Genomic DNA, 21,962 nt, shown 5'->3' with positions numbered 1-21,962 from the left:
AATGTACTGGTAAAACTTTCAAAAAAAAAAATCAATCTTTTATACTTAAAGACGAGACCATCATTGATAGTCTTTAATTCCTTTGTTACCCGTACAAAAGATGAGACCGTGTCTTAGATGTCATTAATTAATTTCACATTATTAATAGTTTGGCAAACATGTCGAATAATTTTCTATCTTCAATAAAATGCCTTTCATGGCATGTGACACTTTTTTAATAGGATATTATAATTTTTAAAGTAAAATAAAACGAAATTGATAATTTAGATTTCAAATTATTTTTAAAATTGTAAGTACATAAATATGAAAAAGGGTATAATATGAGGGCTAATTTTTGTAATAAGCCTTTTATCGACTATGATTTTAAACAGGGCCACAGGCCCGCAGAAAACGCTGCGTTTTTTTATTTCTTATTCGGATTTCAAATTAGATAAAGGTGTAGGGCATATTTTAATAAACTCCAAATATCCTTTCTGCCTTCTAGAAGTTTCAAATGCCACAACGAATACCACTGAAAAAGCTTTGTTTGGGGTGAAAGGAAATGGCAACGGCGGCAATGGGTGGTGGATTTATGAACCAAATTATGAGAAGTAACACCGTTTCCTTGGTGGGTAAGGCTGCGGCACCGCCATGGCCATGGCCATTAAAAGGATTTCAACTCTACTGCTGCAGTAACACCAATAACAACAACAGTAATACTTACTTAACATTAAAAGACGAAGAGCTTATGCGACAGTGCGAATTGAATACCTTCAAAGCCTCAGGGCCCGGCGGTCAGCACCGTAATAAGCGAGAGTCTGCCGTTCGTCTCAAGCACCTTCCGACCGGTATCATTGCTCAGGCCGTTGAAGACCGTTCCCAACACATGAATCGTGCTTCTGCCTTAGCTCGTCTTCGTACTCTCATTGCTCTCAAAGGTACCTTTTCTTTTTGCATTCTTCAATGCTAATTGCTATTAGCTAATTGCTGTTTGATTGATATGAATGAAGTTAGAAATCCGGTCTCTCTTGAATCGTATTCACCGCCTCCCGAGCTTCTTCAAATTCTTCCCCGAAACTCAACGCATAGGAGATCTGATTCTGGTCCCCAAATTGGGCCTAACAATCCCAAGTTTATATTGGTATATATATGTGTGTTTTCCCCATTTAAATTTAGTTAATTTCAGCATTACATACTGATGAATTGTGGTTCATTTTAACCCCCTTTTCACAGGGTATGCAGGCTCTGCTTGATCTAATCTTTGCAGTTGATGGGTCTATATCTGATGCTGCAAAGCTTCTGGGGTGCGTTATATTAACCTCTGGTACTTTTATTGCCTTCCTTCTGCCTAGACTTAACAATTGGACGGGTTGGGTTGGTTTTTCAGTAGTTCAATTCGGTTATTATATTTCTGGATCAATTTAGGTTTGTGTTCTTTTTGGTTTTGATCATTAGGGTTTTTCGGGTTGGATCATCTTTGGGTTCATATCATTTCGGATCCTTTTGTGTTTGGAACATCTTGGATTCGAATTCTTTTCAGGTTTGAATGAGCCAGTTTGGGTTATTGCCTTTTGATTACTAGGTTCATTCGTTTTTAGGGTTTTTCAGGTTGGATAATCTTGGATTCATATCATTTTGGATCATTTTATGTTTGGAACATTTGGAATTTGAATTATTTTCGGGTTCGGTTGAGCCAGTTTGGGTTATTCCCTTTTCATGTTCGGATTAGATTGGATCCAGTTTGAACTTTTGGGTTTGGTTCAAATTTCTGGCCAATCTAGTTGACTCGTCTTTTTTACCTATGTTCTATACTGATAATTCAAGAATGACTCGAAATCTATCTCCTCTTTTTTTGACATTATAGACTGCTGGTAGTCACCCCTTACATAATGAATAGCCATAGTTATGGAGGGAAACTGGCAGGAAATGTCAGTAAAGGAAAACACTTGTATCATTCTAAATTTTCTATCGATATTCAATTGTGAGCTTTGAATTGTAGTTTGCTGTGTTGCTTAATACATGTTAGTTTGCTTACACATCATGTTTACAGTTGTATTTGTCTAATCTTGCAGGATGAGTACAGGGGCACTTTCGCGGTTAATACTATCGGATGATTCTCTTTGGAAGGCAGTAAATAAGTTGAGGGCGTCCAAGGTAGAACACTTAACCATGATAAAAGCTAAGATTTTAGCTTGTTTCACTCTCCGAACTAAAAAAAGGGGACACATCTACTTGGTTATCATTTTTGCTCCATTCTAATTTTTCCCCAATTCGTTTTTTATCAACAGATTATCTTGTTTCATAGTGCATCCTACTACATTCTCACTTTTTAAACATTACCTTTTGATTGGTTTAAAGTACTTGGGAGGTCCTTGTATTTTAGAGGCTGGATCAAATTAGTCCCTCTACTATTAAATGGACCAATTTAGTCCCTATACTATTAAAAAGAATGAAATAAGTCCAAATTGTAATAGAGTTAACATTTATTGTATAAAAAATGTCTTGAAATTTATTTTTTTCAATTGTAGTTCAATTCCAAACAAAAGATTTCATTGAAAATGTTGACTCTGTTAAACAATAAATGATATTTTTTAAACAATAAGTGTTAACTTTGTTCCAATTTGGCCTTATTTGAGTCATTTTGATAGTATAAGGACTAAATTGATCCATTTAATAATAGAGGTACTAATTTGATCAGATTCCTATAATAGAGGGACCTTTAAGGTACATTCACCCTTTTGATTGTCTATTAGGAAAAGGCAAAACACACCTCTGAACATTGTGGTTTCCATTTTCCTTACTTATCAAATCCAGTGTCATATGCATGTGTTACCAGAGTTGTTTATAATGTTGCTGTAGGGCACTCAAAATTAAGTCTATAAGTAAATAAAAGAATTTTGAAAATGACATGCATAGCAAGGGAAAACATCATGAAGCTATAATAATCTATATTTTTGTTTAGGTTAAAATATCTCATAAGTCTCTATACTCTTCGAAAAATTGGAATTTAGTCCCTGTGCTTTTATTTTTCTCTACCTCTGAAATTTCAAAATTCAGGTCTAACTGTTAACACTGGTATTTCTTTGGGGGGGGGTTAAATTCAGGTTCATTACAAATGTCATTTTTTTTAAAATTTAATATCGTTGATAGTTGGACTTGAATTTTGAAATCTAAAAAGTAGAGGGACTAGATTCCTAAAAATAGAAGTACAAAGACTAAATTTCAAATTTTCGAAGGGTTAGAAGACTTGTGGCATTTTTTAACCTTTTGTTTAATATGCTATAATAATTATCATGAAGTTACTCTAAAATTAGAGTGTGATGGTAATATTGCATGAGTTGAAAAGATTAATGGTAAATCTAGAATCACTCACACAATTATTGTAGTAAATTTGCACACCATCTCTTTATTTTAACATTATCTTGATGGTAAATTTTCTTGATTTGGTTAAGAGTGTCACATATGTAGGCTCATTTGGTAAACAAAGAATTTATGTCAATGAATTTCAACATCCTTATTAACATCTTAGTTTTTTTTGTAGCTATAAATTAGAAAAGGAACTATTCTAATTGTGTTGGAACTCCATAGGGTATGAAGCCATTGAAGTAGCACTATCATATGTGGATGCTAATTATTCCTCTGCATATCAGGTACACCAATTTCTTTATCTTTTTAATGAATGATGCAAGAGGCATGCTTTTGTTGCTACTAAAGATCTACATTTAACTCATTGTTGAAAGGTTTTTACTTGAATACCACTTCGCCCTGAACTGGGTTAGTCTGAAGCTGAAACAAATAAGAACTTCTGTGCTTATACTCAAAAAAATCTACATTTAACTATTGGAGATAACCAAAAAGTGAAATGAATAATTTTTCAAATGATTTGTTATTTTTTCGTTTTAAAATGTTTATTTGGTTTTCATTTATTGAGGAGCAATCTTTAGTATACAAATTGCAAACTCTTGAATTAAAAGATTATAGTGGCATATGGGGGTTTTCATTTTTTGCCGATGGATATGTAGTTGTTTTCATGGTTTTGTGCATCATGGTGTGGTTACCATTGTTGCAGCCTTGCAAGTAGCACAAATGAGGGTCTCAACAATGTACTAGTGCTAACGCATGTATCATGATCATGTTTTTTTTTTTTTTTGCTTAAATCTTCCATACTTTACTAAATGATAGATTATGGTACATCCACATTGTAATGAGTTTTCAGTATTTTTACAACTGATTTGGTATCCAGTTAATTTATGCTTATATAATTTCATTTTAGGAAATTAAAATGTTTCAATCAAAATATATAATTATGTTATACAAATCCTAAATTCTGGATTGAAAATATAGTTCATAATTAGGAATGGTAGTCGATCGAATGTTTCATTTTTTAACTACCCAAATTTGAATCTACAAAATTATCTAAAAGTTTAAATCCGAATTAAATTATCTATTGAATATTTTAATTTGCAAAAAACTAATTTCCCTATTTTAATATGCTTGGGATATTTAAATTCGCAAAATCCTAATTTAAATCATAAAACTAAAATAATCCGTAGATTTGAAAATCCACATCAGTTATCCGACCGGAATAAGCAAATACGGATAATAGATATTTGAAGCGTCTATTTACAGATAGTAATTCTAAAACCTTAATCTAAATATTATCCGAATCCGAACTGCAATCCCTAATCTTAATGAACACCAAATGATATACCACGGTTTCTCCATGTTATTCAATGAATGAAGATGTTACAATATATTACAACGTAAAACTTGAATAGACCAAAAATTTTACATAAGTTGCTGCTTGTTTTTCTAAGATGCTACATTTTGATTTTTTCCCTTTTACTTTCTCTTGTATCTTCTCTATTCAACTATGGCAGCAAAATTTTATGTTGTTATACAAGGTAAACGGACCTATGAATGAATGTTACTTGTACAAATAATAGTTATTATTTTTTTACCACATTACAGAAGCAGCAGCTTTGGTGGGAAAAATGCTACAAGCTCACGGCTCTTGTTGAAACCTCAGATTCAGCTTCTGGCGACTGTCCTTCTACCGATGAAAGGTTTTCCTAAAATACAAGCACAAGCACAATCATGTTTACCAAATTTTGTAATGAATGTATAAACTGATCCATAAGAGAATTGATGAGCAAGTAAATACAGCAAATTGTGTCAGGACTTCCAATATGAAATTATTTTTGTCCAATTGGGTAAGGATGCTTTTTCCCACATCAGATAGTCTAACCATAAGGGCATCTAAGAATTTTTTTCTCTTTTTTTTTGGAAGGTTTTTTTTTTTTTTTTGGGGGTCTAAGACCTTCGGCATCCAGTAACTATCTTTTAAATCAAGCTAAGTTGCACCCCAAGTAGGGAGTAAGCTCTCCCCACACCTATTTTCTCTATTCAGATGACTCAAAAACGAGATCTTGCTAAAGGAGCATTGAGCTTCTTACCATTTGGCCCTATAGGCATTAAGCCAATCTCATTATATTATCAATGAATAGGTTCAGTATCCAATAACCACATTGTACTCGAACAATCTCAAAATCAAGCTAAGTCAGACCCCAAATAGGGAGCAAGCTATCCCAGCACCTATTTTCGCTATTCAAAAGACTCGAAACTGAGATCTTGCATAAGGAGCATACCACTCGGTCCTATGGGCATTAATGAAGTAAATATCATCATATTATCAATGAATAGGTGGTGTGGGCTGCCCAGCATAATGATATACGATTGAAAGAGGTTGATAATATGCACAAAGCGAAAAATAAGAATGACGCTAAAACTTACAATAGAATCCTTCAACATGGTTTTGGCAAAGTAATGCTTCAAAGCACCATCTCCACGAAGAATCTTCCCTCCACATCCAGGGTTATCTGTTGAACCCACTGATTCCTCGTCAACTACAACAGCATCTACTCTATTGTGTCCCGTCTTTACATCTGGAATCTGAAACATACAAATGTCAAACGATTCATATCATGAAATTTCTAATTTCGTAAGGATATGAATCTACGTACTATGACTTTATTTTTGTTGAAGTATCTATGTTTGACACATGAATATGGGAGACACGACCATCAAAGATTCTTCAAATATGTAAAAACATAAAAATCTAACAATGCCTGAGTCAGATGCAGCATATCTGTATCTGATAGACGCACACAAACCCAAATAACATAATTTATTCAAAACTTATGGCCCTCAAATACCTCATACATAGCTTCAGTGAGAATGCTTTCCAGTATAGCTCTCAAACCCCTTGCACCTGTGTTCTTAGCCATTGCCTTCTTAGCAATCAATCTCAATGCTTTTGGCGTAAAATGTAGCTTCACCTGAAATTAGATCAGTAATGATGTGAAAGTATGAGATCTGATTCAAATTAATGCAATATTTGTCAAATTGCTATGTTACTCGGACTCGGGTGTGAGTGTTGGATACAGGTAAGTATCCGGCATGGGTATGGTCAGATTTTTCTTAAGTTTTTCCATGTTTGGAGGATCTGTAGAGATCATATCCTCCTATCCATGTCTCGGGTACAGGTACCTCAAGAAAAATGAAGAACCCGAGCAACATAGTCAAAAAAAGAGTGTAAGAACTGAGAGAACTTGAACAGGCAGAGACAACTTACATTGTTCATGCTAAATAACTTCTTGAATTGCTTTCCAAGAGCATTTTTTGGTTCTGTAAGCACCTGTATCACGAATTCTTCTCAACAAATAGTAATATAAAAGGAGTAATTTATTAATGAGTTGCCTAATGATGATCCTATTGATCTTCCCAAATCTAGAATCCAAATTTGTGGCTATCTATGAAGCATGGAATTCAAGTAACCTGTGTATTAGTGGTGTCCTTGTCCATGTATATCAGATACAATCAAATGCGACAGAAAAAATTAAAGGGTTCAGAGACTTGTGGGACATGGTGATCAGCACTTCAAAATTCAAAACAAAATAAAGAAAAAGAAAGGATAAATCTTTGTTATTTGGACTCGGAAATGAGTGTCGGAGACGAGTAAGTGTCCTACATGGTGATCAGATTTTTTGAAGTTCTTTCATGTATTTGGAGGATCCTTGAAGGTCATATCCTCATATCCATGTATTATGAAATATCACCCTATATATTGTTGCTGGAGTCTTTAAACTCCTTGGCTTTTTATTGTCACATGATGATTTCTTTTGAGTACTGAGTAAGTTACAAATTAAATTAGAAGGAAGGGGATTACAACAACATGGTTTGAACCCTAGTCATTGGGATGCCACCAAGAGACTTTAACCACTACTCCTTTATGCTAAAGTGTTGTTAGTGTAAAGTTTTTTTTTGGTACCATTACAGGTTTACAATTTGGGGGAGGGGATGTAATAGCTAGGACTTGAACCCTGAACTTTGAGGTACCAACATAGCGCTTTAATCACTTGCTCCTTCGTGTCATTGGCGTTAATGTAAAGTTAAAAAGATCATATAAGCATTTTCCTGGATATTATATATATATATATTCCTGAAACGAAAACTTCATTGACTTATATTATAATAATTTTATTAGTACCTAATATAATAAATATATGAGATGAATATTCTTAAAGATATAGTTTTTATTAGAAAATAATTGGTTTAATGAATTTATTTTTATAAATTGAACAAAACCCAAATTACTAAATTTGTCTATACATAAACATTCTTTAACTGAATTCCTCCACAAAAAAGGGCATAAGTATGATGTATCTAATTATCTCAACTAATTGGTCACACTTTTTTCTTTTCTGCAAATTTGGCTCATATTTGCACTATATTCTATCAATATATAGTTTATAAATAATTTATACGACTTATATAGAAATATAATGATCTCAAATATTTAAGTTAACCCTTTTAAAAATAAACTTAGTATTTAATATCAACAGTCCCTTATCTAATACATTGCATTTTACCATTTTAATCATCTTTCCATCAACAGTTAAGAAAGAAGTGAACAACAATTTTAATGCTTAGAGATAGCAAAATGATCTGTACCATGTACCAGAAAGGATTAAACTGAGTAACAAGAAACCGTACACACACACCAGGACATGTGTAGACCAAGGTAAGAAGGTGATATGAAATGTTACCTGCACAAGTTGCTCCTCAGTTAAAGCTGACAAAGTAACTAGTATTGGAAAGCGTCCTATAAACTCTGGTATAAGGCCATATGCAATAAGATCGGAACTCTCAACCTGAAATGCAAATGTAGCTTAAAGATCTCAGTGGAACTTTATGCAATTGCTGTCCTTTTTAGGGTTAGCTTGGGAGAGAATTTAGATATATAAATAACGTTACATGTTATTTTTGTTGTCTTGACATTAGAAAGAAACAAGGAAAAAGGCTTTATTCTCACTGATTCAACCAAAGATGATGTCACAGCAGCATTGGTTACCCACGAGGTCCTCATATTAGCACGTACAGGTGCTCCAAAACCAATTGAAGAATCTTGCTGTCTGCACCAACGAATAATTAAATCCCCTAAGAAAATGAACAAAATGACATCTGACAGAGAATTTCATTTTGGTAAGTATTGATAAGGGTTTACCTCTCAGAAATTGTTTTGTCAAGATCAATAAATGCTCCACTACAAATGAAAAGGATGTCTTTCGTATCTATCTGCATATTATTTACATCCCATTTAAGAGTAGTTGCAAAAATTAACTCTTCTAAATGAAGGAGCTAAGCAAGCAGCTTAACGTCAATTGGCACCCAGCTTGAATATAAGATCACAGAGAACACAATGCATAATAAATGTAGAATAAAACCATTTAACACTCCCCTAATGTGTAGCTCAACAAGGGCCTATATGACAGAAGAATTCTTAGAGGTTAAAAATTGTGTGCACACGCATAGGATGCTGAAAGCAAACAGAGGGTTCAGTTATTAGGAATTACGAGAGATGAAATTTAGGGAGGATCATAGAGATGTATGATCGAAGAAAAAATGTACAAGTGTGTTAAGTGGAATAGGATTTATCTGATTGGTTTTGACACTGTGGAGCATAGAAATAAGGATAATTTCAAGGAACAGATTTCAATGTTTTGAACTTCTGTAAATTCCCTACTATTTCATATCTATAATGAACTTTACAGCATGCACAAAGTTAGAAAAAAAACAATAACAATATATGATACCCATTTCATTTGTGCATAATTAAATATTTATGTATTTGCAATGATTTTTATTTGATCTTTGTATTGTATGGGCTTCCACTCAAAATACTAACAAGTCATATCATAACTAATGGTTTGAGAAAGGATTTGCTGTAGCAGGTTATATCTTTGGGATTGAAGAGACAAAAGGAGATTCACTGTAACATGATTCAAATCTCAGTAGATCAATTTTCAATTCGACATGTTGATCTCCAATAAGCTTCAGATTCTGGATTTAGTTGAGAGTTCTTAAGTTCCCAATATAACAGGAAACTTAAAGTGCTGATATTCAATAGCAGACGAATGTCGCAAAGATTTCCTTAACACAACAAAGATCTCTTCTGGTAGTATAATACTTGGCCATCTCATTTTAATATTATATTCAGATGTTTTATAAGTTGATTGGTAAAACATTCAAGTGATGTGACATGTCTTAAGATCATATGGTGTATGATAGTCGAAAGCTACAAAAAGTACACATAGGGAGATTCATTGAAGAAAGAAAAAGCATCTTTTCTTTATAACAGTTCATTCAGGCTTGCGGAAATTACCACTTACAAAGGCTCAAGTTCTTGCAATCATCTCAAGGAATTTCCAACAGTAGGCAAGACAAAAATATTTCCAGTTGCACTATGGTTCTAGTTCTCCTTTATGCCAAGGGAAAGAATACTTTATCAAGTTTACCATATGCATTGACTACTTAAAATAATTCTATTTAATTTCTTTTAGGAATTAAAGAAATTTATGCCATTAAATTTTGAACCAGTTTGTCCCATATATCAGAAAAAACATAATATTGTTGCTGAACCGAAAAAGCATACAATGGGCTGCAGATACACAACATAAACATGCTCATGATAAAGGTACATTTGTGAATGACATGATAAATCGAAAGAATACCTGTATATTGTCACTCCGAGGATGCTTCCTTGCTCCCTTCTCTGGAACATTTACAATCTGCCAAAGAAATATTTATCAACTGTGAGGCAGCTAGAGAGGATGCTGCTGAAAACCTCAAATTAAGTCTAATGCAAAATTAGGTAGGATGAAAAGAGGCAAAACAACAACTAATTGACCTTTTTTGTAGATTATACTATGTTGCATATCCCTATTGTCACTTCCAAATATATACATTTCATTCATAAATTCTTCCACAAGATGAAAGAAAAAACTGAAATGAATTTTGAAGAAATTTTCCCATTTCCTTCTAATTATAGGAAAAATATTTACAGTACCGTTATTGAAAAGATTACTAGTTTATACGGTCAGACTTCAGAGTTCAATATGAATTTAGTCTATAGGATTTGATAATTTGCAATTTCTGATAATCTACATCAGTCTACTAAAGTTTTAAAGCAATACTTGACTTTATTATCCTCTTAGAAACTGACCAATTTTAGCTTCATCTCAAACTATCTCTTCTCAAGATTAAGCCTCTTCCAAACATTTACTTCCATAACTAATTCTCTCCTCAGTGCCGTGAAAGCAAACCATTATTCTTCAGCTGATAATCTAGCTCAAACTATTGTTTTTCTGTTATCTTTTAGGGAAAGAATTGCTTCTCTTTCTACATATTGCTCAGAAATTATAAACATAACCAGTATCCCAGTTGTTCACTCAAACCCTAGATAATTATTAGACTACCTACTAATGAATTAGGAGGAGAAGTTTAGAAACTCAGCAACCACTTAAGAACTTTTGTTGGAAGGAAATTTGGCAGGAAGCGAGCAACCACAAGGCATTACATATATAAACTAATAATAACATACCAGTCCACAACCAATGAAATTATTTTCAAAACACACACACACACACACCAACAACAACAACTCACAGTTCCTTCTAACATTTTAAGCAATGCTTGTTGTACACCCTCCCCTGAAACATCTCTGCTAATGTTTAAGCGTTCAGCCTGCAAAAGCAATTCAATGTTTAAGAAAATTTTAGGTCCAAAAGAAATCCAAGATTAAAACATGAACCTGACAATTTGAGTTGCTTTTTTTTTTAAAAAAAAGGAAGAAGGGTAAATTAGAGCTGAGTAATTGTATAACCTTCTTAGTTATCTTGTCAACTTCATCAATGTAAACAATTCCTTGTTGAGCAGCTTCTACATTGAACTCAGCCACCTAGATGCACATCAAAAGGAAAATATATATGACTACTGGTATGTGAATAGATAACCTAGCTCTCACTCTTTAACCCCCCACTCTCTCTTCAAGATTGTACATGAATTTATAGAAAAAGAAAACAATTTGTAAGGATATCATTAACTTGGAACATAACCATCCATCTTATGATATAAAATTAAAGTCTGAAAGCCACATCAAGAGAAAAGAACAAGAAAGTAACTCCTCTCATTATCTTATCTCAACGGTGCAATAAACCCGAACAAAAATACACTTTTATTCTAGAACATGTTCTAACTTTGAGCCAAAAGTTTTAAAAAGCAAGCTATGAGCTTCTCAACAGCCATTGGGTAATTTATTCAATAAAAGTATTTTTCTAAGCCCTTATTCTCTCTCCAATCTCTCTGACTTTATCGTACCACCTTTTCTCCGCATATATAGCCTCTCACATCTCTTGAATTCTGGTTACCACCTTCACGTGGTTCCTGGGGTCAAGGATCGTTAAAGAGGTGCGAACTTCTTTGCTTAATTTTCTTTCTCTCCCACATTCTTATTATACAATCTTGAAGGAATGGCATCAGTGGTTCTGGTTCACCTTCACATTCTTTAGTTCTAGCATGTTCGATTTTGCTCAAAGGCATTGAGCAACTAGAAAATTTGTGATGTATAACAACTAGGGGGAAGAGAAGGGGGGAATCAGCATGTTTGGGTTAGAATTGAAGGTACCAAAGTCTCATTGATCGGAGAAGAAGCCTCAAACCAGAAGTTTGTCTTCCCCACTCCCTCATCATACTAATTGAGATATTTTGAGTACTACTAAATGATATGATGATGGGATCTACCTATAAGCCCTACGATGCAAAGATCAAAGTTAATACCGTGAGTAGTTTGTACAATATCGATTCAACATCTTCACCAACATAACCAGCCTGCAAAAAGGAAGAATTTCCCTCATTAAATGGGACAGCAAAAACAAAGAAGAATATTTAGTTAAGAAAAGTGGGACCTTTAATTAATCATGAAGGCAAAAAAGGAATCGTAAAAAAAACTTCTAGGACCTCAGATGTGTTTAGCAAAAGGCAACAATTATTTTCTATGGTAAGATTTTGTATGTCTAGGAAGATATCGAACAACTCAAGTCATCAGCTAAAATACTTAAACAATTTAGGGGAGAATAAAGTGATGAATATGGGATGGGACCATCTTCCCTTACATAGCTCAAGGCCAATGGGTTTCACACATCCCTGTCCAAAATCTGTATTTTACAAGATTTTCTAGATTAACATGGACAATGGACTTGCCTGTGTCAAAGTTGTTGCATCTGCAATGACAAAAGGAACATTGACGAAGCGAGCCAGAGTTTTTGCCAATAAAGTCTTTCCTGTTGTATGTACGTGTGTAAGTTAAGGAAATCCAGTAAATGAATTTGAATTTCATAAATCCAACTGGGTACCAAAGAACAGTGAAGAGTGCTTACCAGAGCCAGTTGGTCCGACCAAGAGCACATTGCTTTTCTCTAACTCCACATTTTCGTTGTCCTCAAGTGCTTCTAAGCTTCCTTCTTCTACTCCTGACCTAGCATTCAAATCCGAGACCTAAGTTTTCTAATGACTATGTTCTATATCAGTATACCCAATGGAACACAATTAAGCTACGATAACAAATATCAGGTTGAAATTTCAGAAATGAACATGGGAACTAACCCTTTCTCCAAGGAGGAATGGTATATTCTTTTATAGTGATTATAAACGGCAACTGACAGCACCTGGAATAATGGATTTACAGCAATAAATGAGGATTTAGGTTTTACTTATCTATTTATTTATAAATTCAAAAATTACGCACCTTTTTTGCCTTCTGCTGCCCAATAACGAACTTGTCAAGGGCTTTACAAATCTCTCTCGGTGTAGGCAAATCCTTCCCAAAATTGGCCCCGCCCAACCATGTGCCATTACCATGAGCATGACCTTCCTTAGGCCCATCAGCTCTCACGAAATTAACTCCGGGAGGAAAGGGCGGTCCAGGCGGAGTTTGCACAGCGAGGCCATTCCCAGCGGGTGGCGTTGGCGGAGAATTCTCGGATCTAAGATTATCCCAAAACGACGTCTTAACACCGTTCCGAGGATGAGGAGCAGGTGGAGGAGGAGTAGGAACAGCTTTCGAATTGGATTTAATCTCCAAGAAAGTTCCCTGAAGAGGATATATCCGATGGGGACGAAAGTGGTAAGCTGTCCTACAAGTAGGACAGAAATTAATTGTGGATTTTCCATTACTAGAATTACCATCGGAAGAATCTAACGAAGCATCAGGAAGATTGAAATTGAAGAAATTGTGATTAGAACATCGCGGACAATTTATTTCCGCTTTGATCCTACGAGTAAGAGCCGAAGTAGCAGTGCCACTGCTTTTCGTTCTAGCTTTACCTCTGCTCTTTGTCCTTCCATTAGTACCAGCAGCAACATCGTTTTTTTTATTATCATCATAATTGTCACCTCCTCCTCCGCCGCCGCCGCCGCCGTCAGCTCCTCCGCCACTGGAGAATCGATGTTGAATTCCACCAATTCCCACGGCAATCCTCCTCCAATGGCCCAAACAATTCAAATGCTCCATCACCACTAGCTTCCTCCATCTCCTCCACAGTCCTCCAGACATTTCTTTCTTGTCTTTTGATTTTTTGAGATTTAGATTTAGATTTAGATAACACTCCTCTGTTTCACTCTCTCTCCCCCTCCCCCCCCTATAGAAATGAGCTTTTTATTTTTTATTTTTATTTTTACCTTTTATTTTTATTTTTATTCTTTTCTTTGCTTGAAAGGGAATTTTTTACTTACATAAATATAAATATAAATAGTTATATAACACGTATAAAGAAATACGCATTGTTCGGACGGTAGTTTGGCAGAGCGAGTGTCTAAAGGAGGTTTCATGGATGTTACTTTTTCACGTGTTCCTATTTTCTATCTTTTTTTAATCTTTGAGGCTTTCAACTATCCAATATTTAAGCTGAACCCATTGAAATCGGATCAGATTTGTTAGTCAGACTAATTGATCTTTGGAGATCGATTTGATTAGAGGAATAAATCAGACCAATTGTAAATCAATTAAATTGAATTAAAAATTTGATGTGAATCGAGAATAAATGACTTGATCAGTTTGACTACAGGTCCAGTTTTAAAAATATTATAAAAATTAATTAATATATTGATCTAGACAAAATGATTGAATTAGCTTGAGCGAATTATTCAAAATTGATAAAATTTTAAAAACTAGATCAAAATAGACCATAGAACCGGTTTATAAAAGTTTTTATTATTTATTTATGGTTAAAATATGTCATAAATCTTTATACTTTTCAAAAGTTTGAAATTTAGTCCTCATGAATTTAGTCTCCTTACTTTTATGTTTTCAAAATACTGAGTTTAATCTGTTAGTGTGTAAAGATTATTTTGTTAAATTTATATTTATTCCAACAATTTTTAGTTATACGACTATTAAGTGAGGTTTTTTCTATTTCAAAATATTACACTAACAAATTTAACAAAAAACTAATTAATAGTGTTAATAGTGGATCTGAATTGTAAAATTTAAAAAGTTGAGATATTAAATTCTTGTAAATAAAAGTACAATAAATAAATTCTATATTTGTAAAGAGTATAATGACTTATGGCATATGTTAACATTTAATTATTGTTGGATTGGTGGTCTAATTAGCTAAACCAAAAATTAGCCTAATCGATTCAACCACTAATCTAGTTTTTAAGACATTGAAAGTAATAAAAATAATTTGTTTAGCAACACTTCATCGGTTACATACTTGTGCTCATAAATTATTTGAATTCAATTCAATAAATGTTCGTATTTTATTCGATAAATTTTGAGATAAAGCAATTCAAGCTATTGATTGCGTTGAATTTGAATCGCCTCTAAATCTAATGAATTTTTGTTTATAATATATAATTTAAATATTAAAATTTGTATATGCAAAAAAATAATTCAATATCAAGTTTAAGTATGAGAATCAAGTAAATGAGTATAATTGAGTTGAAATCAAGTAGTTCAATTATATTTTGAGCTAAGTTGAAGTTTAAAAAGTCATACTAAGTATTGAACTAGACCGATCAGTTGAACCGATTGGATTGAAATTTGATTAGGGTATCCATACCAATTTGATATAAGGGGTTAGACCAATTGACTTGCAAATAGATTGAATTGAATAGTCAAACCTGTTGAATTTTTTTCTTCTATTTTTTGGATTATTTAATAATTAATTCAATTGAACCATCAAACTGAAAATCGATGGCATGACTGGTTTAACCATCAGTCTAATTTTGAAAACCTTAAAATGTACAAACACAAATACAAAATATACTTAAACACTATTGTTTTATTGTTGTATTCGCATAAGTTTTTTTTTATGATTCTAATAGCTTTTATGTTTGGTGTGGCCTGAAATATATGCATTGTTTAATATATTATTTGATATTTAAATTTGATATTTTTAATTTAATATTTAAGTTTTTTATTTAGTTTAGTATTTGAATTTGATATTTTTTTACTTTGGTATCTAAATTTTTTTATTTAATTTGATTTCTAAACTTGTTAAGTGTTATACGAATTACTTCAAAATATTAACGATGTTGATCTTTTATGAAGGAACAAAAATAGTTAATGCATAACACATAATCTATAGTTATTATTTCAGGTTAGCGAGAGGTATGACCATTTCAACTGGGGTGAGAACGTGAAAGGGCGCATCACAATGGCTCCTCCAACTCGATGATTGAACACTGACATACAAGTGAGGGTTTCGTCCTTGCTCCTCTTTATTGGCAATGGCGGCCTGATTCAAGCAGAATTTGTTTAGTTCCCAAATTTGGATTCCAGATCATTCAGGTCTCTCACTTTTTTTTTTTTGTATGGTTTATCTTAAATTTATTGTTTCCATTCAATTTGCTTTATATTAATTCTACATCGGTTCAATTTCATCCTTTGTTGCTTCTATTTTTTTTTGAATGGAAGTTAATTTTAAATAAAATTTTTGTGGGTTAGAAAAATTTCACCCACGTGTATAAAATAAAAATCCTAACAAAAGATAAGTATATTATTTTACAATGATAAAATTTAAATTTTAAAATAGTTTCAAACAAAAACTAAAAAAAAATGATAAATTTTAAAAACTCGAATTTGACTTTTGGTCAAACCGGTTGACGCTAGTGTTCACTAGAGAGCCTTGTAGCATTATAATTCTTCAAATTTGTTGTTTTTCATTTCATTTCCTCTGATTTAGGTCATAATTTCGATATTCCCAACTGCTCTCAGTGGAAGCGAACCGGATAGGAGAGGCACCGATCCCATTGTAAAAGCCGTAATCGGAGCAGAGGAGCCATGAACGGAAACGGCAACGGGAACGGCAGGAGGCGGAGAAGAGAAGTGGAAGAAATGGACAAGGGTTTGATTTGGAAACTTCCGCAGCTGAAGTTGAAGGAAGTGGGTAAGGTTGGTCCTGCTTTCGGACTCGGCGCTGGTTGCGGTCTCGGCTTTGGTATCGGCCTCGTTGGAGGTATTTTCATTACTATTTTCCCCTCAATTCATTTTCGTATTCCCTTTTTTAACATTTAAAAAAAAATATTTCCCTGCTTTAGAGAATTATCATTTTGTTCAACCTTTTGGGATAGTAATGTGCATTGGCGGATCAGTCCACTACGAGGAACGGAAACTAGAACGAAATTTGCTACTTCTATAAAACCTAATTCTCTAGGGTTAAGACTTCTCCAGTTCGTTTAGTAGGAACGATTTGTTGGCAAATAATTTTTAGAACTCCTATATATATGCTTGTGTATATAAGTATATAATTAAAATAAATAAATTTGGAAGTTGATGAATTGTATGTTTTACTCAATAGTTTTATAATCAACTATAGGCTTATAGGAACATTGGTTTTACTGAATCGGATTGCTAGTGTTCCCTGATTTGAAAGGAACAAGCATACCAATTTGAAAATCGCTAGGGAGATAGTGATTTCTGATAACAAAGTTACTGTGTGTATAGGTAGGTATATGCGTTTTTTTATTTTGTTCTTGACCCTAGTATCTGGTAGCTAAATTGGCCTCGGGTCGGACCTCAAACAGGTGAAAGCTCTCTTGGTGTCTATTTTCTCTTAAACTCCAAATCCGAACCTTGCTTAGGATCACTGAGCTCCTTACCGCTCCGTCCAAGAGGCAGTCTCAAACCCTGTCCATTTCATGTCTTGAATCTCAAATTTAACTGAATTGTTGGGGACTAAAACAACAAGTTTTACAGGCCTCAACCATTTGAAGCCATACAGAGATACTAGTAGAGTCATTAGCTGATAAGATATCTAACTTAGCAATAAGTTCATATTACTTCAAACTGCATTTCTTTTACATGCAAGAAAGGCTATTAGATAAGGTTAAGACCCCCAAAGTTATAAACATACACTTGAACAGCTATATATATATTAGGACAACTTGGAAAGACTCCTGACCGAAAGCTTTATCAGCTTCATAAAAACACTTGTACATAGATCTTTCATAAAGCACACTGGGACTGGGTAACATAATAAACTTCCCCAGCTTTAATATGAAAGAAAATAAAATAGAGGATTGATTAGGATATAAGTTAAGGAAGCTAAGCATCATGGATTGATATAATGTGCAATAAGCACTAGTGGAAGCCAAAAAAAAAACAAATTAGTATCATATTTGATGGTTTAAAAGATAGCTACCGACAGTGTAATTCAGTTAAAGGTGCATATTAAAAACATATACAATCTATTTATTAATTGAATTGCAAATATTTAATCTATACTTGAAAAACATTTGTTGAATAAATGAATAATTGATTAGATGCTAGTTTTACTGTGTGCTTTTGGAAGATCAAAGGCTACTGGCCTACTTTAATTTGTCAATGATCATAAGTTTTTTGTGCTTCATACTTTGGGATTGCACGGACCTAAAGCTGCAGTTTTTATTTATTTTCTTCAATTCTAAGTTTGTTCTATTCAGTGTCACATGATGATCTGCTCTTAATTTCTTAGCTAAGTGTTGAATGGTTTTTGTCATCAGGTGCTGGCTTTGGTCCTGGAATTCCTGGCTTGCAAGTCGGCTTTGGTTTTGGTGCTGGATGTGGGGTTGGTTTAGGATTTGGCTATGGTGTCGGTAGGGGCATTGCTCATGATGAGTACCGTACATATTCTAATGTTAAAAGCCTATTTGGCAACCAGCATCGTCCTATGCAGTGAGTATTTTTATTTATATATGTGTATTTGTTTTTGTTCTGCTATATCTTTCTAAGTTCTTTGTCTGTAGAAATAATACAATTAACTTCACTGAAGATTTTGCTTGAATTTAAATGCATGTTTTCCTGACGTGAAACAAATACCTTTGTCACCCTACTCTCTAGCTTAGCAAGTTGATTACTTTCATCCTTCTTGGTGAAGTAGGTTTTTGGATATCTAAGAGTATGGGGTTTAAAGTTATTAAAGCCAGGTTATTTTGATTTGGATATAAAAGGATGAAGTTAAAAAAAATTATCTTTGAGGGGGTGGCGTAAAAACAAATTGTTTGGAACTCCAATACTCCATTAATGAGATGAATGGCTGTAAGTACGGCTTCCTCCAAAAATTGTTTGGAATTTTCCTCTGAGAAAGGAGGGCGCAGTTTGTTCCAAGGAGGTTTCAGCTTCCATTTTGTTAAGTTTATAAAAACCGGATGATTCATGAATATTTCTCTCCTTTTGAAAAAATGGGAATAAAACTTGATTAAAACACTCCATTGTATCATCCATTTGCAGTAACAACTTGAAAATGTGAAAGCCAGATCTGGTCTTAACTTGGCATAATTGTTTTATAGATGAGCATGGATGAGTAACTATCCCAGTGTTCACATAGCAATCTGTAAAGTCAAGATAGTAAAGTCCGTTGGCCTTAGAATCCCCATTTGTGTTCCTCATAACTTGATCCCGAAAAACTTGTTTAGGCAAGAAGTCAAGCAGTAGTTTAGATGTTTTGCAATTTATTGGATAGATATAAGGATTGTCCTATGTGAATGTCTTCTTCCCTGTTTACCATCATTTAGGAACCGCTGGCTATAATAATATTTTTATTTCAAGGACAAGGGCTATAAGTGGAAAACCTATGAGATGAGTAAGTCATGTAGTCGGTTGCTCAAGTATATGATCCAAGAGCTGAGTGAGGATCTGAAACACCAAGAGCACATGCAGAGGGAAACTTACTTGAGAGTGCTAATGAACATGCACTTCAAGTTTTTGTTTTTTTTTTAATTATTGAGTTAAGGACTTTCAGCCGATTAATATCATCTTTGTTGAACTCTCTACTACATGGAGTGGTCTGATTAAAGTAGTGATGATATTGGCTTGAGTAGGGTGTGCTTGTTCCTTTTGTTGTCGCTTTGGGTTAAGAATACCCTGGTCTATATCAAATTTCCAGCAACTTTTTATTGTGTGACCTGACTTCTTGTAGTGGTGGCACATTAAATTCCCTTTATCCTTGCTTCTTGATTTTTGTTTTATGCTGTCCGCATTTGCGGCAATAGATTTTCTAGAAACCAGTTCATTTGTACTGAGCAATAGTGTAATTGGTTCCACCAGTTGAATATCAAGCACGACTCCTCCCCTGCTTTGAAATGCTACATTAGGTTTCAAGATTAACAGTTTTCTCGCGACACTTCGAGCGTCTAAATGATTGTAGAATCGAATGGCACTATAAAAATGCATAGTAACCTATATGTTGTTTGCATTTTGCATTTTACATAAACAATGTCACCAACACTTCTGTTTCATTAGTAACAATTTTTTATTTGTTATTTGTATACATTGTTATACGGTCAGGGATGAAATCAGTGGCCTAATCGATGAGCTCGTGATTAATACCAAGAAGGTAGCTGTAGCAGCTTCTAGAGAAATTGAGAAGTGGAGAAGATGAATGAACTTGAAGGATATGTCATTTGTGAATGTTTAAAAGGCAAGTATTTCTTATTTTGCAGTATAGTGTTTGCATGAAAATACCTGTAGGGATGTATGTTACTTATTATAAGTTTAATATATGTTCATGTTTATATTTATTTTGTTCTTTTCTTTGGTTACAAAAATATGATCTTTATGATATGCTAGTGTCGTGTCAAGTAGGAAAGCCGGTTCCAACCGACTTAACCGATAGCTCTCAATCGAGTCAGTTAGGTCAAGTTAGTTATGATCGTTGAGGCGGTTTTATAAGCATTTAAAATATACTCTCAATTGGTTATTAGTTATGAATATTCGTAACTTAATCGACCGACTTAACCGATAGCCAAAAATTATATTACATTTTTTTATATAATATATACAATTTTTTAGCCAAAATTCGAAATTACCAGTCAATGTTAAGTGGTTTCCAAATAGATAGTGAATTAGCATGTGTAATTAATCATACAACTAATTGGCTTAAATGTTTGGATACATTTTCATTTAAAATTTTATAATGGTATTAGTAAGTAATTGTGTAAATTATCAAAATTATCACTTTTGTTTGGCTCAGGATACATTTTAGTTTTCTTGAAATGTTATATTTTAGTCACATTATCGTATTGTAATTTTTAGTCACTAAATTGTTAATTTTTGAATACTGTAATGTAAGGTGATATAACATGTTAAATCATTATTTCAAACAAAAATTTTAAGTTAAATTATACAATTATTTCTTATATTTTTTGTTTTGAGCAATTTAATTTTTTAATTTTTTTATATTAATGTAACTTTTTTTTCTTTATAGGAAACAAAAAGTATAAAGACCAATTGTATAATTTAACTTAAATTTTTTGTTTGAAATGATGATTTAATGTGTCATGTCAGCTTATCACTACACCGCTAATGACAATTAACGGTTCAGTAACTAAAATGTTACAACACGATAACGTGACTAAAACATAAATTTTAAACATAAGTGGCTAAGGCAAATAAAAGTGACTATTTTAGTAATTTATACTAAATAATTATTGTTGTACCAATTTAAAAGAACAAGATTCGAGCTTAAGAGAATATGCCTCAATCCTAAAGAAATTAGTAAAACCTGAAAGATAAAAGCCTACAAATAGCCAGCTAGCACACAACTAGATTTGTTCATAAGTTGGGTTACCCGTTTAAGTTCGAAGGTTCGTCCAAAATTTAGGAGTGTTTAGTGAAAAATATTAGGCTGAAAAATGGATTTAAGCAAAAATGGGCTTGGGTTTAGTTTTTTGCAAATATAAGTGAGTTTTGATAAAATTTTAAACTTACATTTTGAACTGAACTAGATTTGGACAAGCATATATTAATATCATGCTTAAACTCGGTCTATTAACACCTTTACGCAAAACACACCACATCGGCAACAATTAACTAGTACATCATAGGTCAAAGAGTAAGATTACCCGTACTAGTCATAGTGTAGGATCACTTAACCACCATAGGCTAAAGAGTAGAATCAACAAAGGGTTTGGAGGCACAATCTTCTAGATCAAGGACATTAGTTCCTACGGATCACATGTGCGAGTCATTTACGCACTTTGATACAATCAACGACTTTATAATGTTAGTGGATCTCGATATAAAAGCCCAAATACATTCATATTCATAAGTATCTTCACTCATACTATTGTTATTTCAATTCATTAAGTATCGAAGAGGTTTT

The 21,962-nt window shown here is 33.4% G+C and overlaps 3 protein-coding genes across 7 annotated transcripts; 2 read left to right on the top strand and 1 right to left on the bottom strand.

Moving 5' to 3' along the window:
* Nucleotides 1-398: 398 nt before the first annotated feature.
* LOC108469786 (uncharacterized) lies at nt 399-5,174 on the top strand. 3 transcript variants are annotated; one of them, XM_053031803.1, is made up of 6 exons: nt 399-917; nt 990-1,120; nt 1,213-1,283; nt 2,052-2,133; nt 3,568-3,629; nt 4,049-4,262. In XM_053031803.1, exons 1-5 carry the CDS (start codon nt 542-544, stop codon nt 3,586-3,588), a joined length of 681 nt encoding a protein of 226 aa, XP_052887763.1. In that variant the 5' UTR covers nt 399-541; the 3' UTR covers nt 3,589-3,629; nt 4,049-4,262. The 3 variants fall into 3 exon arrangements, 2 of the variants coding, with proteins under 2 accessions (XP_052887763.1, XP_052887762.1); XM_053031802.1 differs by lacking the exon at nt 4,049-4,262 and adding an exon at nt 4,951-5,174 and having other exon boundaries at nt 400-917; XR_008287131.1 differs by lacking the exon at nt 4,049-4,262 and having other exon boundaries at nt 1,213-1,303; nt 3,568-3,618.
* LOC108469785 (CLP protease regulatory subunit CLPX1, mitochondrial-like) lies at nt 4,686-14,230 on the bottom strand. Its single transcript, XM_017770822.2, has 15 exons — nt 13,124-14,230; nt 12,982-13,043; nt 12,756-12,853; nt 12,580-12,659; nt 12,157-12,207; nt 11,204-11,278; nt 10,987-11,064; nt 10,053-10,109; nt 8,546-8,616; nt 8,354-8,453; nt 8,088-8,192; nt 6,614-6,676; nt 6,195-6,317; nt 5,773-5,931; nt 4,686-5,051 (listed from the first exon to the last, which is right to left on the bottom strand). Exons 1-15 carry the CDS (start codon nt 13,928-13,930, stop codon nt 4,977-4,979), a joined length of 2,004 nt encoding a protein of 667 aa, XP_017626311.1. The 5' UTR covers nt 13,931-14,230; the 3' UTR covers nt 4,686-4,976.
* Nucleotides 14,231-15,971: 1,741 nt separating this feature from the next.
* On the top strand, nt 15,972-20,379 carry LOC108468132 (uncharacterized). Of its 3 annotated transcripts, none has more exons than XM_017768995.2 (4): nt 15,972-16,171; nt 16,598-16,838; nt 18,364-18,535; nt 20,147-20,379. In XM_017768995.2, the coding sequence occupies exons 2-4, from the start codon at nt 16,664-16,666 to the stop codon at nt 20,238-20,240; spliced, it is 441 nt and encodes a 146-aa protein (XP_017624484.1). In that variant the 5' UTR covers nt 15,972-16,171; nt 16,598-16,663; the 3' UTR covers nt 20,241-20,379. The 3 variants fall into 3 exon arrangements, with proteins under 3 accessions (XP_017624484.1, XP_017624483.1, XP_017624482.1); XM_017768994.2 differs by having other exon boundaries at nt 15,973-16,171; nt 16,566-16,838; XM_017768993.2 differs by lacking the exon at nt 15,972-16,171 and having other exon boundaries at nt 16,414-16,838.
* Nucleotides 20,380-21,962: the final 1,583 nt, after the last annotated feature.

Source organism: Gossypium arboreum, chromosome 8 (assembly GCF_025698485.1).
Source record: "Gossypium arboreum isolate Shixiya-1 chromosome 8, ASM2569848v2, whole genome shotgun sequence".
Taxonomy (NCBI): Eukaryota; Viridiplantae; Streptophyta; class Magnoliopsida; order Malvales; family Malvaceae; genus Gossypium; species Gossypium arboreum.
Note: the sequence above shows the minus strand (reverse complement) of the source record. Positions and strands in the feature narration are given on the sequence as shown.

What these genes read in the sequence shown, in the direction of transcription:
- LOC108468132 (XM_017768995.2), top strand. Translation starts at nt 16,664, where the DNA reads ATGAACGGAAACGGCAACGGGAACGGCAGGAGGCGGAGAAGAGAAGTG. An exon ending in TGGTATCGGCCTCGTTGGAG is followed by an intron (nt 16,839 to 18,363) that starts GTATTTTCATTA and finishes TTTTGTCATCAG; the next exon opens with GTGCTGGCTTTGGTCCTGGA. An exon ending in AACCAGCATCGTCCTATGCA is followed by an intron (nt 18,536 to 20,146) that starts GTGAGTATTTTT and finishes TTATACGGTCAG; the next exon opens with GGATGAAATCAGTGGCCTAA.
- LOC108469785 (XM_017770822.2), bottom strand. Translation starts at nt 13,930, where the DNA reads ATGTCTGGAGGACTGTGGAGGAGATGGAGGAAGCTAGTGGTGATGGAG. An exon ending in ATGCAACAACTTTGACACAG is followed by an intron (nt 12,208 to 12,579) that starts GCAAGTCCATTG and finishes TCCTTTTTGCAG; the next exon opens with GCTGGTTATGTTGGTGAAGA. An exon ending in CTCGGAGTGACAATATACAG is followed by an intron (nt 8,617 to 10,052) that starts GTATTCTTTCGA and finishes AATAATATGCAG; the next exon opens with ATAGATACGAAAGACATCCT.
- LOC108469786 (XM_053031802.1), top strand. Translation starts at nt 542, where the DNA reads ATGGCAACGGCGGCAATGGGTGGTGGATTTATGAACCAAATTATGAGA. An exon ending in ACAATCCCAAGTTTATATTG is followed by an intron (nt 1,121 to 1,212) that starts GTATATATATGT and finishes CCCTTTTCACAG; the next exon opens with GGTATGCAGGCTCTGCTTGA. An exon ending in ATAAGTTGAGGGCGTCCAAG is followed by an intron (nt 2,134 to 3,567) that starts GTAGAACACTTA and finishes GGAACTCCATAG; the next exon opens with GGTATGAAGCCATTGAAGTA.